General features: G+C 46.5%; 1 protein-coding gene across 1 annotated transcript in view; it reads right to left on the bottom strand.

Annotated features, from left to right (window-relative positions):
- Window positions 1–20,000, bottom strand: part of stxbp4 (syntaxin binding protein 4) — a gene marked incomplete at both ends in the record, with an annotated part of 34,668 nt that overhangs the window by 13,376 nt on the left and 1,292 nt on the right. Inside the window, 12 exons of the mRNA XM_079237964.1 lie at window positions 3,038–3,134; window positions 3,599–3,639; window positions 6,017–6,092; window positions 6,568–6,763; window positions 7,117–7,223; window positions 7,383–7,515; window positions 7,681–7,804; window positions 8,796–8,881; window positions 10,825–10,899; window positions 12,637–12,706; window positions 12,826–12,921; window positions 13,020–13,093. Of these exons, the coding sequence (XP_079094090.1) occupies window positions 3,038–3,134; window positions 3,599–3,639; window positions 6,017–6,092; window positions 6,568–6,763; window positions 7,117–7,223; window positions 7,383–7,515; window positions 7,681–7,804; window positions 8,796–8,881; window positions 10,825–10,899; window positions 12,637–12,706; window positions 12,826–12,921; window positions 13,020–13,093 (1,175 nt within the window). The remainder of the gene's footprint in view (window positions 1–3,037; window positions 3,135–3,598; window positions 3,640–6,016; window positions 6,093–6,567; window positions 6,764–7,116; window positions 7,224–7,382; window positions 7,516–7,680; window positions 7,805–8,795; window positions 8,882–10,824; window positions 10,900–12,636; window positions 12,707–12,825; window positions 12,922–13,019; window positions 13,094–20,000) is intronic.

The following is a 20,000-nucleotide window of genomic DNA, read 5'->3' as shown; positions in this document are numbered from 1 at the left end:
CACACATCACAGCGTTCCTACCGTCACACACACACACACACACACATCACAGTGTTCCTACCGTCACAGACACACACACATCACAGTGTTCCTACCGTCACAGACACACACACACACACACACACACACACACACACACACACACACACACATCACAGCGTTCCTACCGTCACACACACACACACACACACACACACACACACACACACACACACACACATCACAGCGTTCCTACCGTCACACACACACACACACACACACACACACACACACATCACAGTGTTCCTACCGTCACAGACACACACAGACACACACACACATCACAGTGTTCCTACCGTCACAGACACACACACATCACAGCGTTCCTACCGTGTCACACACACACACACACACACACACACATCACAGCGTTCCTACCGTCACACACATCACAGACACACACACACACACACACACATCACAGTGTTCCTACCGTCACAGACACACACACACATCACAGTGTTCCTACCGTCACAGACACACACACACATCACAGTGTTCCTACCGTCACAGACACACACAGACACACACACACATCACAGTGTTCCTACCGTCACAGACACACACAGACACACACACACATCACAGTGTTCCTACCGTCACAGACACACACACACACACACACACATCACAGTGTTCCTACCGTCACAGACACACACAGACACACACACACATCACAGTGTTCCTACCGTCACAGACACACACACACACACACACACACACACATCACAGTGTTCCTACCGTCACAGACACACACACACACACACACACATCACAGCGTTCCTACCGTCACAGACACACACACACACACATCACAGTGTTCCTACCGTCACAGACACACACACATCACAGTGTTCCAACCGTCACAGACACACACAGACACACACACACATCACAGTGTTCCTACCGTCACAGACACACACACACACACATCACAGTGTTCCTACCGTCACAGACACACACACACACACACACACACATCACAGTGTTCCTACCGTCACAGACACACACACACACACACACACATCACAGTGTTCCTACCGTCACAGACACACACACATCACAGTGTTCCTACCGTCACAGACACACACACACACACATCACAGCGTTCCTACCGTCACAGACACACACACATCACAGTGTTCCTACCGTCACAGACACACACACACACACATCACAGTGTTCCTACCGTCACAGACACACACACATCACAGTGTTCCTACCGTCACAGACACACACACACACACATCACAGCGTTCCTACCGTCACAGACACACACACACACACATCACAGTGTTCCTACCGTCACAGACACACACAGACACACACACACATCACAGTGTTCCTACCGTCACAGACACACACACACACACACACATCACAGTGTTCCTACCGTCACAGACACACACACATCACAGTGTTCCTACCGTCACAGACACACACACACACACACATCACAGCGTTCCTACCGTCACAGACACACACACATCACAGTGTTCCTACCGTCACAGACACACACACACACACACATCACAGTGTTCCTACCGTCACAGACACACACACATCACAGTGTTCCTACCGTCACAGACACACACACACACACACATCACAGTGTTCCTACCGTCACAGACACACACACACACACACACATCACAGTGTTCCTACCGTCACAGACACACACACATCACAGTGTTCCTACCGTCACAGACACACACACACACATCACAGCGTTCCTACCGTCACAGACACACACACACACACACACACATCACAGTGTTCCTACCGTCACAGACACACACAGACACACACACACATCACAGTGTTCCTACCGTCACAGACACACACATCACAGCGTTCCTACCGTCACACACATCACAGACACACACACATCACAGTGTTCCTACCGTCACAGACACACACACACACACACACACATCACAGTGTTCCTACCGTCACAGACACACACACACACATCACAGTGTTCCTACCGTCACAGACACACACACACATCACAGCGTTCCTACCGTCACAGACACACACACACATCACAGCGTTCCTACAGACACACACACACACACACATCACAGCGTTCCTACTGTCACAGACACACACAGACACACACACACATCACAGCGTTCCTACCGTCACAGACACACACACAGACACACACACACACATTACAGCGTTCCTACCGTCACAGACACACACACACACACACACACACACATCACAGCGTTCCTACTGTCACAGACACACACACAGACACACACACACATCACAGTGTTCCTACCGTCACAGACACACAGTGTCCACGCTCAGGAGGTTAGCTTTACGGTTAGCTTGAGCGTTGGCTTGACTTTTAGCTTTAAAGTTAGCGTCACCGTTAGCTTGACCATTGGCTTGACTGTCAGCTTAACCGTGAGCTTGACCGTTGGCTTAACTGTCACCTTAACCGTTAGCATGACCGTTAGCTTGACAGTTAGCTTGACCGTTGGCTTGACTGTCAGCTTAACCGTTAGCTTGACCAATAGCTTGGATGATATGTCACTCTTACCTGTCTTAAAAACTTGAGAGCCCTGGCTTGACCATTAGCTTGACCATTAGCTTGACCGTTAGCTTGACCATTAGCTTGACCGTTGGCTTGACTGTTAGTGGAGATGCATTAATGATGAAGATGGGAAAATGGCTGAAAGTTTTTTAAGAAGAGTCGGTCTCGTTGAGTTTTGAAGCAGGAACTTAATGTGATGCTTTTTAATTTTAGCAAACAAAATCCTCATAAGTGTTTTGTCAAAGTTTGTGTTTCCACAGAATATTCCAGAATAATTAGATAAGGGCTCTCGATGAAGTAAAGAGAGTAAGTAACGCTTCGGTAACGACATGGACCAGTTCAACCAGCGCGTGCCCCCGTCAGACATCAACACATTTACAACACAACACCATACAAATCAATAATCAATAATGACGTCCAACGGGAACCGGAGGATTCGGAGAGTCTTACCCGTGAAGGCCACCGTGCCGGCTCGGTCCGGCTGGAGTCTGGACCTGAGAGCCTGCCGCTGAGCGTCAGAGGGCTTCAGACCGAGCAGCTCCAGAGCCTGCACACACACACACACACACACACACACACACACACACACACACACACACACACACACACACACACACACACACACACACACGCACACACTCATATAGACACACACAGACACACACACGCACACACACGCACACACACGCACACACACACTCATATAGACACACACAGACACACACACACACACACACAGATCAATAGAGTGGGTGGTCATGACCCACAATGGAAATCAACGTTCATGAGTTCAGATCATAAAGTGTAAAGTTTATCTTCAGAATAACATCACATGTTCCTTTTAGGGCAAAATCTGATTTACAAAAAACAATTCATGTTCGTTTTCATAATTTTATCTTTGGTAGAATGCTCAAAGGTAACAATACAACAGATACATATCATGTGACACACACACACACACACACACACACACACACACACACACACACACACACACACACACACACACACCTGTTCCAGTCTCTCCAGTTTGAGTCTCCTGCTGGAAGATTCTGCAGAAAGAAACACAGAAATATGAAATATGAAACATGAGATGTTTGAACCGACAGCTCCTGCTCATCGAGTCATGTGTTGCTAAGGGAACATTTAACATAATATTTAAAAATTACAGTTTAATGATTCCAATTATCACACATGCACACAGTCATCAGTTCAGGGCGTTTAGTCACATGATGCAAAGACAGCTCTAGGTGTCACATGTCGGTCAATGACTTCTGAGTCGACTCCATTTGGCCCCAAAGACAGCGAGATGTGGCCCTTTGATTAAGATTATTATGTCGCACTAAACTTACAGTAAATAAAACAACCACACAGACGCAGAACGACTGCTGAAAGATACAAAACAACCACAAAGAGACACAACACAACTACAGAGAGACACAAAACAACTACAAAGAGACACAAAACAACTACAAAGAGACACAAAACAACTGAAAAGACACAAACAACTACAAAGAGACACAAAACAACTACAGAGACACAAACAACTACAAAGAGACACAACACAACTACAAAGAGACACAAACAACTACAAAGAGAAACAAAACAACTACAAAGACACAAACAACTACAAAGAGACACAAAACAACTACAAAGAGACACAAACAACTACAAAGAGACACAAAACAACTACAAAGAGACACAAAACAACTACAGAGAGACACAAACAACTACAAAGAGACACAACACAACTACAAAGAGACACAAAACAACTACAGAGAGACACAAACAACTACAGAGAGACACAACACAACTACAAAGAGACACAACACAACTACAGAGAGACACAACACAACTACAAAGAGACACAACACAACTACAAAGAGACACAAAACAACTACAAAGAGACACAACACAACTACAGAGACACAAACAACTACAAAGAGACACAACACAACTACAAAGAGACACAAAACAACTACAAAGAGACACAACACAACTACAGAGACACAAACAACTACAAAGAGACACAACACAATTACAGAGACACAAACAACTACAAAGAGACACAACACAACTACAGAGAAACACAAACAACTACAAAGAGACACAAACAACTACAAAGAGACACAAAACAACTACAGAGAGACACAAACAACTACAGAGAGACACAAACAACTACAAAGAGACACAAACAACTACAAAGAGACACAACACAACTACAAAGAGACACAAAACAACTACAAAGAGACACAACTACAGAGACACAAACAACTACAAAGAGACACAACACAACTACAAAGAGACACAAAACAACTACAGAGACACAAACAACTACAAAGAGACACAAAACAACTACAGAGAGACACAAACAACTACAGAGAGACACAAACAACTACAAAGAGACACAAACAACTACAAAGAGACACAACACAACTACAAAGAGACACAAAACAACTACAAAGAGACACAACACAACTACAGAGACACAAACAACTACAAAGAGACACAACACAACTACAAAGAGACACAAAACAACTACAGAGACACAAACAACTACAAAGAGACACAACACAACTACAAAGAGACACAAAACAACTACAGAGACACAAACAACTACAAAGAGACACAAAACAACTACAGAGAGACACAAACAACTACAGAGAGACACAAACAACTACAAAGAGACACAAACAACTACAAAGAGACACAACACAACTACAAAGAGACACAAAACAACTACAAAGAGACACAACACAACTACAGAGACACAAACAACTACAAAGAGACACAACACAACTACAAAGAGACACAAAACAACTACAGAGAGACACAAACAACTACAGAGAGACACAACACAACTACAAAGAGACACAACACAACTACAGAGAGACACAACACAACTACAAAGAGACACAACACAACTACAAAGAGACACAAAACAACTACAAAGAGACACAACACAACTACAGAGAGACACAAAACAACCCCAAAGAGCCACCTGCGCCGCTCTGGTCTGGAGGTGGTGGACTCTGACGTGGCCTCATGAGGCCACCGTGCTGACGTCAGAGACCAGCCGTCCACAGCGACGCCCACATGGAGCGAGACGCTCACACACAGAGAGGGAACCACTCCACCAATCACAGGCCAGACCTCCCGCCGGCCTCACTTCCTGCTCCTCAGGCAAACAACCGCTCGCCATCTGTCTGCTGCAGAGCGGCTGGTCACCTGACCGCTGCATGTCTGGTCTCACCACCGTGATCTATGATGTGCTGTCTGCCACATTTGAATGTGGTCGGCTGAAATTCACCCGTTAGCGACTGGAAAATGAGTCAGACTGTGTTAAAGTGAGTGTAAAAAAGTCAAACAGAAACCAGCTTCTTGTTTCTCTTTCAGTTTAGAGGAACCAGCAGAAGGATGGATACACACCGGGGTTCGTATCAGCGCTGCCCTCTGGTGGGGAGGAGACACGCGGCGGCTCGGGTCTGGCTGGAGACACGCGCACCTGCAGACGTGTGTGTGTGTGTGTGTGTGTGTGTGTGTGTGTGTGTGTGTGTGTGTGTGTAGGAGCACAGATGACTGACATTACATAAGGTGGTTATGAAACATTCTAGAAGACTTTAAGGAATAACATCACATGAATTATTCAAGGGATACATATTCCCCTAAATGCTGCTCGTGCACGAGGACTAAATTATGTTTTACTCTCAAAATCAATAAATACAGTTTGGTTTGTGACAAAATACCTGCAGAACTAAAAGGCATTCAGCTCCACTCTGTGTTTACTGAAGATTAGCTCAAGTTATTATGCATGCTAACAATGCTAACAAAGTAAACAATGTGACAATAATGTGACTCAGATTAAGACTTGAAATGAATGAAGTTTAGTTGGACTAGGATTTAACTCAGGTGTAATAAGTTACTGGTTCAGGTCCCAGTTCACAGACCAGTTGAAACCAGTACAGCTCTGCGGCTCCCACCTGGCAGACGTTGACCACCGGCAGAGTCTCGCAGGCCGGGTTCCGGCTGGAGGTGATCTTAGTGACGGGGCCGTGGGCCCTCGCCTGGGCCCCGCCTCCAGGGCCGGCCTGCAGGGACACGGGGCTGTGGGGCCCGCTGCTGGAGCCGGAGGAGGACCTGCGCCTGATGAAGGCCACCTCCACCGTGGGGTCCGGTCTGGGGGGGGTCAATGTAAACAATTAGTACGTCCACAATAACTGTGATATTGGTGGGTTTGAGTCCCTTAAATAAAGACTAAGATTACATTAACCCTTTCTGTAAAAACAGAGAGTAAAAGAAAACATAACTCAGACCTTTTCAAATGTATTTGTGTTTTAAAAAGACAATTAAACTAACAAATGAAGTCTGATGGTGTTGAATCTGAATCACATCTAGGTGCATAAACATGCATCTACATGTATGGATAAAGCCTTTAAGAGCAGATGTTTGCACGTTGACTTCACACACAAACGTAACCGCGGGTTTACAAACGGCTCAAACTCTGTGTTCTCGTCCCTTTGGGATTGGACCTGAGCTTGGTACGCGTCAGGATGCTGCGCGCTTCCTCGTACGTCACACCGATCAGAGACTCCTTGTTGATGGACACCAGCTGGTCTCCGACCTGCAGCCGGCCGTCCTGAACAGAAGAATGCATTATAAAACCTGAAGTAACCTAAAGAAAAATAAAGACATAAAGAAGATAAACCCTAAAGAAACAAAGAGGGGCCCCAGGACGGTGCTGAGGGGAACGCCGCCGCTCACAGGATCGTATTGGAATGCAAGAGGAGACGCTGACCTTCTGGGAGTCTCCACCAGGCACGATTTCCTGAATGAACACCATTGGTCCTTCGGCCCGGTTGGCTCCGCCCTTGATGACGAGCCCCAGGCCAGTTCCCTTGGCGATGCATATCAACTGAATGCCGCTGTCGCTGTGAAAAGAGACGAAGCACGATTTAAAAACCGCTCAGGTTCAATCCCAGCCTGACATCATCTCTGACCCTCCTCCTCATCCTGCAATTCCTCTTCCTGCTTATTATAAGGACAAAGGAGAAGTGAGGAATTTAATAAATCAGTGTAATACTGGTGGTTCCTACCTGAAGGCGTGGGGGGGCGTGTGCACGGCGTGGGGGTACGAGGTGACCCCCTCCTTAGGACTGAGCAGCTGAGGGCTCTCCGATCGGGAGGAAGAGGAGGAGGAAGCTGTGTCCGTCAGCTTCACTGAGCAGAGAGGAAGAAGAAGAAAGAGGGTTGAGGTTCAGGGCTGAGGTTCAGGGCTGAGGTTCAGGGTTGAAGTTCAGGGCTGAGGTTCAGGGTTGAAGTTGAGGTTGAGGTTGAGGGTTGAGGTTCAGGGCTAAGGTTCAGGATTGGAGTTCAGGGTTGAGGTTCAGGGTTGAAGTTGAGGTTGAGGGTTGAGGTTCAGGGCTAAGGTTCAGGATTGGAGTTCAGGGTTGAGGTTCAGGGTTGAAGTTGAGGTTGAGGTTCAGGGTTGAAGTTCAGGGCTGAGGTTTAGGGTTGAGGTTCAGAGTTGAAATTCAGGGTTGAGGTTCAGGGTTGAAATTGAGGTTGAGGTTCAGGGCTGATGTTCAGGGTTGAGGTTCAGGGTTGAAGTTGAGGTTGAGGTTCAGGGCTGAGGTTCAGGGTTGAAGTTGAGGTTGAGGTTCAGGGTTGAGGTTCAGGGATGAGGTTCAGAGTTGAGGTTCAGGGTTGAAGTTGAGGTTGAGGTTCAGGGTTGAGGTTCAGGGATGAGGTTCAGAGTTGAGGTTCAGGGTTGAAGTTAAGGTTGAGGTTCAGGGTTGAGGTTCAGGGTTGAAGTTGAGGTTGAGGTTCAGGGCTGATGTTCAGGGTTGAGGTTCAGGGTTGAAGTTGAGGTTGACGTTCAGGGCTGAGGTTCAGGGTTGAAGTTGAGGTTGAGGTTCAGGGTTGAGGTTCAGGGTTGAAGTTGAGGTTGACGTTCAGGGCTGAGGTTCAGGGTTGAAGTTGAGGTTGAGGTTCAGGGTTGAGGTTCAGGGTTGAAGTTGAGGTTGACGTTCAGGGCTGAGGTTCAGGGTTGAAGTTGAGGTTGAGGTTCAGGGTTGAGGTTCAGGGTTGAAGTTGAGGTTAGGGTTCAGGGATGAGGTTCAGGCTTGAGGTCAAAGGAGCTTCTGAATGTGTGATGTTTGATGAAGTGCACCTTGTCCTAACAAGTGTAGAAGAGTCAGCGTGTGTTTACCTGTGGAGCGCTGAGTCGGTGAGATTCTACCTGAAGCGGTGAAGTGATGAGAGCCGTACTTCTCCATGAGCTCAGAGAACTCCCTCCTGAAGGACACACACACACACACACACACACACACACACACACACACACACACACACACACACACACACACACACACACACACACACACACACAGACGAGCCATAACGTTAATATTATAGTTAATTTATTTTCTATATTCATGTAGAATTAATGTAGTTTAATATGAAAACATGAACTTTTCCTCCAACACATTTATAAAATGAAATATTCACGTTTTTACGTTGAACATGAGATGCATGGTATATTGTGTTTGTTTTTTAAATGTGTTTACTTCTTCACCAACAACCAGATGAAAAACTATCAGAGCTTTTATTTTGGTAGTCTTCACTTGATGTGTGAGTGTTTGTCTCCCTCTCCTGGACGCAGAGGGAACTACGTCTCTCCTCGGGTCACTGTTACTGCCATTAAACGCTTAAACCACCAGGACCAGTTCATAACCACCAGGACCAGTTCATAACCATCAGGTCCAGTTCATAACCATCAGGTCCAGTTCATAACGTCCTGATGACTATGAACTGGACCTGATGGTCCTGATGGCAAATCCTGTGGGGATCATGAATGACTAAACAGATGGCGCATCCTGTGGGGACCATGAAAGACCAAACAGATGGCGTATCCTGTGGGGACCATGAAAGACCAAACAGATGGCGTATCCTGTGGGGACCATGAAAGACCAAACAGATGGCGTATCCTGTGGGGACCATGAAAGACCAAACAGATGGCGTATCCTGTGGGGACCATGAAAGACCAAACAGATGGCGTATCCTCCACGGAGCCTCTAGAATACACATGAATGTGCTCATAACCTTCATAACCTTCTATAGTCTTCAGCCTCCATCAGCTGGTCCAACGCTCCTCTTGTTGCTCATGGTGTTTCACCCGCCCTGTGAGGACGACGACCCTAATCATAGAACCTAGAACCTAGAACCCCGAACCTAGAACCTAGAACCCCATGGCGCCGCACATGATCCTCATAATTAGTTTTAAAGTGTGAAACGAACAACAATGGAGGTCGAGATTTGAGAGGAAAACCTGGCGTGTCGGCACAAAGCAGCTTTTCTCACACACACACACACACACACACACACACACACACACACACACGCACACACACACATACTCTGGTTTCGTAATAGCAGATGAAAGCCTGTCGGGGGGACTCAACCTTTGCTCTGCAGGAACAACGACACGCTTTAACCTCACTTCCTCCTCTTCCTCCCTATGTAATGACGAGGAAGTTTGAAGACCACACAAACCCACTGAGAGAGAGTCTTTACAGCACCATGTTGGTTTGTTTCAAAGAAGATGAACAAGATCAAATGCACTCCAGCACATCGGCTCATGCCCTGTTGGTAGATTTATTTGAATAAGCGCCTTTAATAAAAGGACGGACGGACGGTGAAGCGTCCCGATTGTGTCACTGTGCGTTTGTCTCCGGCTGACGGGGGAAAGCACCGCAGACAGCAGAGTGCCAAGTCGGCTTACCTCAACGCTGTCAGCGGAGAAGCGTCACCGAGGACTTTATACCTAGGACTTTATACCTAGGACTTTATACTGAGTTCTTTATACCAAGGACTTTATACTGAGGACTTTATACCAAGGACTTTATACTGAGGACTTTATACCAAGGACTTTATACTGAGGACTTTATACCAAGGACTTTATACTGAGGACTTTATACCAAGGACTTTATACTGAGGACTTTACAGAGAGGACTTTACCGAGAGGACTTTACAGAGAGGACCAATAGGTTGTGAGACAATGTATATTTGATCATTTATCATTTAAACATTATAGTGTTCTTCTTCACTGAATTCAAATCACACCAAGATTGGAAAACATGGTGTAAGTCAGAAACAGTCGGTTTATCCAATTCCATTATCCAAACTTCTTATCCTATTCAGGGTCGGGGGCGAACCAACAACCTTTGCTTGTGTCTCACCTGGATTCATTGTCTCTGGCGATCAGCAGCGACATGTGATTAGAGAGCGAGGCGGTCCTCAGGATCTCCACCGCCCTATCAGAGCACAGGGCAGGTGAGCATCACAGGTAGGGTTCATCCAGACAGAACACACACACTGCCCCCATGCAACAGCTTTTTCATTTGACATTTTAAAAGGACGTGTTTGCTGGGTCTCTTGACATGTGTCAAGAGGGTCCGTATGAGGTTACGCACAGGGGATGTATCCGGCCTTTCCGGCTTTGTTTCTTTTTCTTTTATTTCTTTTTTTCATTCATTCTTTCTGTGCGGCCAAGAGCTCCACGGACCGGTAACCAAGGACCAGTACCAAGGGACCGAGGGACCCACGGACCGGTACCTAGGGACCCATGGACCGGTACCAAGGGACCCATGGACCGGTAACCAACCGACCCATGGACCGGTACCAAGGGACCCACGGACCGGTAACCAAGCGACCCATGGACCGGTAACAAGGGACCGAAGGACCCAGGGACCGGTACCTAGGGACCCATGGACCGGTAACAAGGGACCCATGGACCGGTACCAAGGGACTCATGGACCGGTACCAAGGGACCGAAGGACCCAGGGACCGGTACCTAGGGACCCATGGACCGGTAACAAGGGACCCATGGACCGGTACCAAGGGACCCACGGACCGGTACCGGGTGAAATGTGCATACTTACAAACACACTGTTACAACTCCTTCATAGTGTCTTATTGCTTTTTGGAGAATTATGAATGAATGAATGAATATATACTTTATTAATCCCCAAGGGGAAATTTAGTGTCGCGTAGCAGCCATTTACACAGAAAATAAGATAAGATATATATAAAAACAACAGGGATGAAAGATATTTGCTATAATAATACTAATAGAACAATAAAATAGCTGTATGAAAGAAAGAATAACAGAGTATTAATTTAGGAATTAAATTAAATTAACTTAAACTTAAACAGTAAAAGTGCAAGAGTGCAAGTATGTATGTGCATATTAAGGTGTAAATAAAAATAAAATAAAAATAACAACAACAACAACAACAAACAATAGGAGAGTGCAAAAATGCAATAAATGTGTATAATATGATATGTTAAGTGTTAAGTGATAAGTTCATAGTATATGCAAAAGAGTACTTCTGTACAATACATTATGTTGAACATTGTTGCTCCTGTAACAGCCAACACAATTATTTTATCAACACAAGTCCTGGTCCTTGGTCATGGTGGCCACAGCACTTACAATAATAAACCGTTTGCTTTTTTATTAACAGCATGTACTTTTAATTTCAATACTTAAGTACATTTAATATCAGACAATTACTTCTGATACTTAAGTACATTAAATATCAAATACTTTAAGACTTTTACTCAAGTAGTATTCTAATAGGTGACTTTCACTTTTACTGGAGTCATTTTCAGGAAAGGTATCTTTACTTTTACTCAGGTATGGCTTTTGGGTATTTTAAACACCACTGGTCCCCGGCCTAAGATGCTTCCTGGTGGGAGGAGCTGGGACAGAGAGGGCATCAAAGGCGGCACCAATGGGAGCACCTCGTCCTGTGTTGACCAATGGAATTGTTTGGGCCTAAAATAAACAGGTTTTTCTGTTGGAGATGGATGTGTGACCTCCCTTTTTGTTGCCAGCCGTGAGCCAGGTGGTAACACCAGCCAATAGAGTAAACACACACACACACACACACACACACACACACACACACACACACACACACACACACACACACACACACACACACACACACACACAGATTAACTGACACAGTGCATGTCAAACTCACCTCTCATTGGTCACCCCGACCAGACTGATGTTATTGACATCCAAAATCAGGTCACCTGACTTAAGTCGACCTGGAAAAGAGAGACAGAGAGAAAGACAGAGAGACATAGAGGTCAATAATAATGATGATGATAATAACAACAATAACAACTTTCCCCAGTCCAAGAGAAAATGCCAGTAAACGACTTACCGTCCAGGGCTGCCAGCCCACCGGCAATCACTCGCTTGATGTAGATGCCGAACTCTTCTCTCGTCATCTCTCGGTAACCCCCGATTATCTTCACGCCTGCACACAGACGGGCTGCGGTTAGAAACACTGAGCTGCCACTTAGAGACAACTGACTGAGGTCACAGAGGTCACAGAGGTCAAATGACGGCGCTCACCGAGTCCCTTCTTGCAGTCGCAGAACTCCAGCCGGTGGACGTCTCGGTTGATGCCGTGTGGGCCCATGATCGTCCTGCAAAAGGCACAAAAAAACAAAAAAAACACAACGGATTCATCAACATCCCGCCTCCTCTAAAGCCGCTGCCTCTCCTCACATGCACCACACAATCAAATCATCGCAGGATTTTGTCCTTTCTCACCCCTGCCTCCCTCCCTCCTCCATCCAGCCACATCCAAGCCAGTCAAATCTGCCCCCACCTGGTTGAAGAGTGCGGTGACCTGAATGTTCCTGAAGTCCCAACAGACACAAAACAGATCAGAAACACTCAGAGCAGGTTATTGTCTCCTCGGCGGCCCCCGGGGGCCGATAGCTTTGCGGGAGGTTGAAGTTAAAGCCGACGAGGTTCCTCTGGTCGGCTGAACGCGGTGCTGCTGTCTGCAGCAGCAGAGATGCTCTCAGACGCCTACGCATGTGTGTGTGTCACAGTGTTTGTGTCGAGGCAGCATCTCTTGTGGACAGACTGACTTCACAGGGCCGGTTCCGGAGGGTTTCGAGGGCCCCACCTTGACAACAACAACCACAGACTTTAGGTTTCACAAGAAGAGATGCTAAAGGTAAAAAAGGAAACCTTTTACAACTTGTTCCAACAAAATACCAACCCCAACCAGAATGTACTCCTGTGTACCAGCATGACCTAAAACCCGCTGGTCCCTCCAGCGGGTTCTGGGTCTACTGGGTCACTGGTGACCAGTTGGACGTGCCAAGAAAGCCTCTTGCTGGAGACGTTCCTGATCGGATGCTGAACCACCTCAGCGGGACCTTTTTAACGTGAAACAGCAGCGGCTCTGATCCAGATGTCTGAGCCCAGACCCAATAGCCACCAACCCCCTACCACCACGATCACATTCATTCGGTCACTACCCAAAGCTCATGACAATCGGTGAGGGTCTGAACGTAGATGAACGGGTAAATCAGGAGCTTAGACTTCTGGCCCCATTTGACCTCCACTGAAAGAAGTCAGACCAGCGATTCAATGACGCTATAACAACCCAGAAAAAAAGAGTTTTAGCACCTCGACCAAAAAAACTGAGACCTAGGCCCCCTTCTGGAGCCAGACCTGGGAGTGGAGCTAGGAGTAGTGGCTCGGCCTTCACACAGGGGGGCTCGGCCCTGCACAACCCGAACAATCTGCGTGGAAACGCTGCCCTGTGGGCCAATAGCAGGTCTAGAAATCGGGAAGCGATGGTGACGAACTACGTGTCCAGAATCCAGGCATTGCCCACTTGAACAGTTGTGAAAGGTTGTGACCTGATGACAGCTGGGAGGATGTGAAAAGTCCCACTTTGGATATTGAAAGCAGTATCATATGATCCTTTTGGCCACCTTGAACCAGCAGGACAAACTGTAAAGCCTTTATTGACCCACTATCACCTCATGAAGTCGATAAGTTGCCCGTTGACTTGGTCCTGCTCATGTAAATGAGGATTTAAGCTGAAAGATTTGCATCAATACTTGCAAAAAGCTTCAGAAGACTTAGAGAGCTCCCTGAAGACTGAAATATGTCAAACAGCTTCAGCTCTCTGTCCTCGTTCGTCTGTTTGGTATCAGCTGTTTTCATGGATGTGCTACAAACCTCCACGTTTCAGCTTTGTTTCCGAAAACTAAATACACGACCATACGGCACCGGATCGGTAAACCAGATCTGGAGGCGAAAGGTGCAGTCAGAAGCTTAGTCGTGCTGAACTCCTAAACCAATTAGCGATCAGACTAAGATGCAGAAGTTCAAAAGGCAGGCAGGGATCAGACAACTCACACGATCTGGCAGAGAATGAGCGGGATTGCACCAGTACGTATATCGCAAAGCCTGTATACATACTGGTACTGTAAAGCCAGTATACATACTGGTACTGCAAAGCCAGTATACATACTGGTACTGTAAAGCCAGTATACATACTGGTACTGTAAAGCCAGTATACATACTGGTACTGTAAAGCCAGTATACATACTGGTACTGCAAAGCCAGTATACATACTGGTACTGTAAAGCCAGTATATGTATTGGTACTGCAAAGCCTGTATACGTACTGGTACTGTAAAACCAGTATACGTACCCCATCATAATTCCCCTAACAGATGGGCAGGAGGGTTCATAGATGGCAAAAGCTATGGGCTTCTCCTCTCGGGCCAGCGGTTCCCCCAGCAGCCCTGAGGTTTACTGGTCCATTCCCATTCCCTGTTTTCCAGATTGTCTGTTGTTCCGGTAACTTTCCGGCCACCTGTTCCGACCCCTGTTAGATACGTTCTCATTGTCTGCATTCAGACCTGTTGTTTTCTGCTGAGCATTACAGATGTAATGTGCATGCATGTGTTCGCTTTCCCAACAGAATCCTCGTTGCTGCTCAGATCCTCACAGATCCAGGCCCTAGGTCTAAATGTGTAACTGTTTGCTGGAAACACCTCCAGTCATTGAAGTCTTGACAATGACAAAGGAGATTCTTCAGGACTGTTTGAGGGCTCTGATGTGATCTGTGAGGTGCTGCTGCCATCAGAGCATCGGGCCACATATACGGTGTGTTATGTAAGGGATAACGTACGGAGAAGTGGATGAATAAAGATCCAAGGTGAAGCAGAGGTCACTCTGATCCCTCCGGAGGGGCTTAGTCTGAAACAATAACATCATCCATCCAAGCGTGCAGGCCAACATATATTATTTATGAAATAGATAAATACTGTTTCAACATGTTGATGCATCCAAGACGTTGAAGCTTCTGAGATAAGATGTCTGATCATGTGACATCGATCACCTCATTTAGTTCATTAAAGGCATCAGTACGATCATCACACGTTATTGATCATCAAACAGTTTCTGCAACAATATTTGCAACTGAAATCCACAAATTGCCGTAAACTCCGTAAATACCGTGAAGGAGAGAGGGAGTGCAGCTCCGTTAGAGCCGGGGTTAGCTTTACATGTTAACACAGACGGGTCTCACGTCTGGAGGACCTTCTCGTGAGATTCAACCGGTTCAGGTCGTGAGTCGGTCTGACGATGGAAACACAACATGACTAAAGTCTTCAGTGAACCCACCTGAGCTTGAACCCATGGAGACATACACCATGAACCCATGGAGACATACACCATGAACCCATGGAGACATACACCATGAACCCATGGAGACATACACCATGAACCCATGGAGACATACACCATGAACCCATGGAGACATACACCATGAACCCAAGGAGACATACACCATGAACCCATGGAGACATACACCATGAACCCAAGGAGACATACACCATGAACCCATGGAGACATACACCATGAACCCATGGAGACATACACCATGAACCCATGGAGACATACACCATGAACCCATGGAGACATACACCATGAACCCATGGAGACATACACCATGAACCCATGGAGACATACACCATGAACCCATGGAGACATACACCATGAACCCATGGAGACATACACCATGAACCCATGGAGACATACACCATGAACCCAAGGAGACATACACCATGAACCCATGGAGACATACACCATGAACCCATGGAGACATACACCATGAACCCATGGAGACATACACCATGAACCCAAGGAGACATACACCATGAACCCAAGGAGACATACACCATGAACCCATGGAGACATACACCATGAACCCATGGAGACATACACCATGAACCCATGGAGACATACACCATGAACCCATGGAGATTGAATCCAAAGGATCGGATCCCAGGAACACCCGGTCTGAAATAGACCAGCGGGTAATGAGATCGGGTTTATGACTCAGGGAGAGCTGCACAACCTCAGGATCCTGGATTCTTAGGACCTTTGATGCCCGTCACACACGTTCACTCTCTCTCTCTCTCTCTCTCTCTCTCTCTCTCTCTCTCTCTCTCTCTCGTGGAACTACCAAACCCACATTAAACCTTCTCTCCCATTTCTAAAGTCTCCTCTGCCAAATAAAAGGACAACATAATCTGGATCCCAGACCTGAGGCTGAGAAACAGGACCCGGCGGACTGCAGATCGACTCACCGGCGCCCCTGGTGGTTATTCCTCTTCTATCAACACAAATGTTGGTTTTCAGGTGAACAAGCAGAACGCAGCAGCAGCTCTCTGAGCCGCAAACAGACGACCAGCGGCTTCCTGTTGGGACACGAGGGCCAATGAAACTGAGCGCCTAATGCCTGGTAATCTGCTTCACCTGCCACAGGTGATTAGTGTCACGCAGACACACCACAGAGACACACTACAGACACACTACAGACACACCACAGAGACACACTACAGACACACTACAGACACACTACAGACACACCACAGAGACACACTACAGACACACTACAGACACACCACAGAGACACACTACAGACACACTACAGACACACTACAGACACACCACAGAGACACACTACAGACACACTACAGACACACCACAGAGACACACCACAGAGACACACTACAGACACACTACAGACACACCACAGAGACACACTACAGACACACCACAGAGACATACTACAGACACACTACAGATACACCACAGAGACACACTACAGACACACTACAGACACACTACAGACACACCACAGAGACACACTACAGACACACTACAGACACACTACAGACACACCACAGAGACACACTACAGACACACTACAGACACACTACAGTAACACACTACAGTAACACACTACAGACACACTACAGACACACTACAGTAACACACTACAGTAACACACTACAGTAGCACACTACAGACACACTACAGTAACACACTACAGACACACTACAGTAACACACTACAGTAACACACTACAGACACACTACAGTAACACACTACAGTAACACACTACAGACACACTACAGTAACACACTACAGACACACTACAGACACACACCACAGACACACTACAGCAACACACTACAGAGACACACTACAGACACACTACAGACACACGACAGTAACACACTACAGACACACGCCAGTAACACACTACAGACACACTACAGACACACTACAGTAACACACTACAGAGACACACTACAGACACACTACAGACACACGACAGTAACATACTACAGAGACACACTACAGACACACTACAGACACACTACAGTAACACACTACAGACACACTACAGACACACTACAGTAACACACTACAGAGACACACTACAGACACACTACAGACACACGACAGTAACACACTACAGAGACACACTACAGACACACTACATAGACACTACAGACACACTACAGAGACACGCTACAGTAACACACTACAGACACACTACAGTAACACACTACAAACACACCACAGAGACACACTACAGACACACTACAGACACACTACAGAGACACGCTACAGTAACACACTACAGACACACTACAGAGACACTACAGACACACTACAGTAACACACTACAGACACACTAAAGTAACACACTACAGACACACTACAGACACACTACAGACGCACTACAGACACACTACAGTAACACACTACAGACTAACTACAGTAACACACTACAGAAACACACTACAGACACACTACAGTAACACACTACAGAGACACTACAGACACACTACAGACACACTACAGTAACACACTACAGACACACTACAGACACACTACAGACACACTACAGTAACACACTACAGACACACTACAGACTAACTACAGTGACACACTACAGAGACCCTACAGACACACTACAGACACACTACAGACTAACTACAGTGACACACTACAGAGACCCTACAGAGACACTACAGACGCACTACAGACACACTACAGTAACACACTACAGACACACTACAGACTAACTACAGTGACACACTACAGTAACACACTACAGACACACTACAGACACACTACAGACACACTACAGACTAACTACAGTAACACACTACAGACTAACTACAGTAACACACTACAGAAACACACTACAGACACACTACAGTAACACACTACAGAGACACTACAGACACACTACAGACACACTACAGTAACACACTACAGACACACTACAGACACACTACAGACACACTACAGTAACACACTACAGACACACTACAGACTAACTACAGTGACACACTACAGAGACCCTACAGACACACTACAGACACACTACAGACTAACTACAGTGACACACTACAGAGACCCTACAGAGACACTACAGACGCACTACAGACACACTACAGTAACACACTACAGACACACTACAGACTAACTACAGTGACACACTACAGTAACACACTACAGACACACTACAGACACACTACAGACACACTACAGACTAACTACAGTGACACACTACAGAGACACTACAGACGCACTACAGTAACAGTTACTATACCGTAACCCCTGTGTGATGAGGCCTATGGTTTAACAAACCTTGAGTTTAATTATTTACGTAAACGGCGTAACTTGCCACGGCGATCGCACCGTTTCACTAAACCCTGAATAAGAACCGTACAACGTCGGAGTTCAATGAAAGACACATCACCAACATCCTTGTGACCCTTATTAACCACCTATTGGTATCTCAAAACTTACATCATTTGTTTTTCCCTGCGGGCGTTTCAAAGCTCTCGAGGAGTCATTTTTGGGGACCCTGAAGAGGAGCCGACAGGAATAGTTTGGTGTTTTCATATTTAATAATCCTCTCCTCTGTCCAGCGCTGAAGAAGAGGCAGATGTTTTCTCAGCGATGAGAGATGCAGATGGATCCCAATGCTGACGGATCAGCTTCACCTCCAACAGGATCACTGAGGTCACATGACAACAGCTGATCTCCAGAGAAAAGTGGACTTTGTGATGTCATCCGTTGGTTTGTGGACTGATGATTATTTTGTGTGCTACCAGTGAACAGGAAGTGACCATATATGGACTGAGGAAGAGTGACGTAGTCTGGAGTCGACCTGTCAATCACCCTGAAGCCCCGCCCTAAGGCG

Source organism: Taurulus bubalis (genome assembly GCF_910589615.1).
Source record: "Taurulus bubalis genome assembly, chromosome: 2".
Lineage (NCBI taxonomy): Eukaryota > Metazoa > Chordata > Actinopteri > Perciformes > Cottidae > Taurulus > Taurulus bubalis.
The sequence above is the reverse complement of the archived record's forward strand: the minus strand, read 5'-3'. Positions and strand labels throughout refer to the sequence as shown.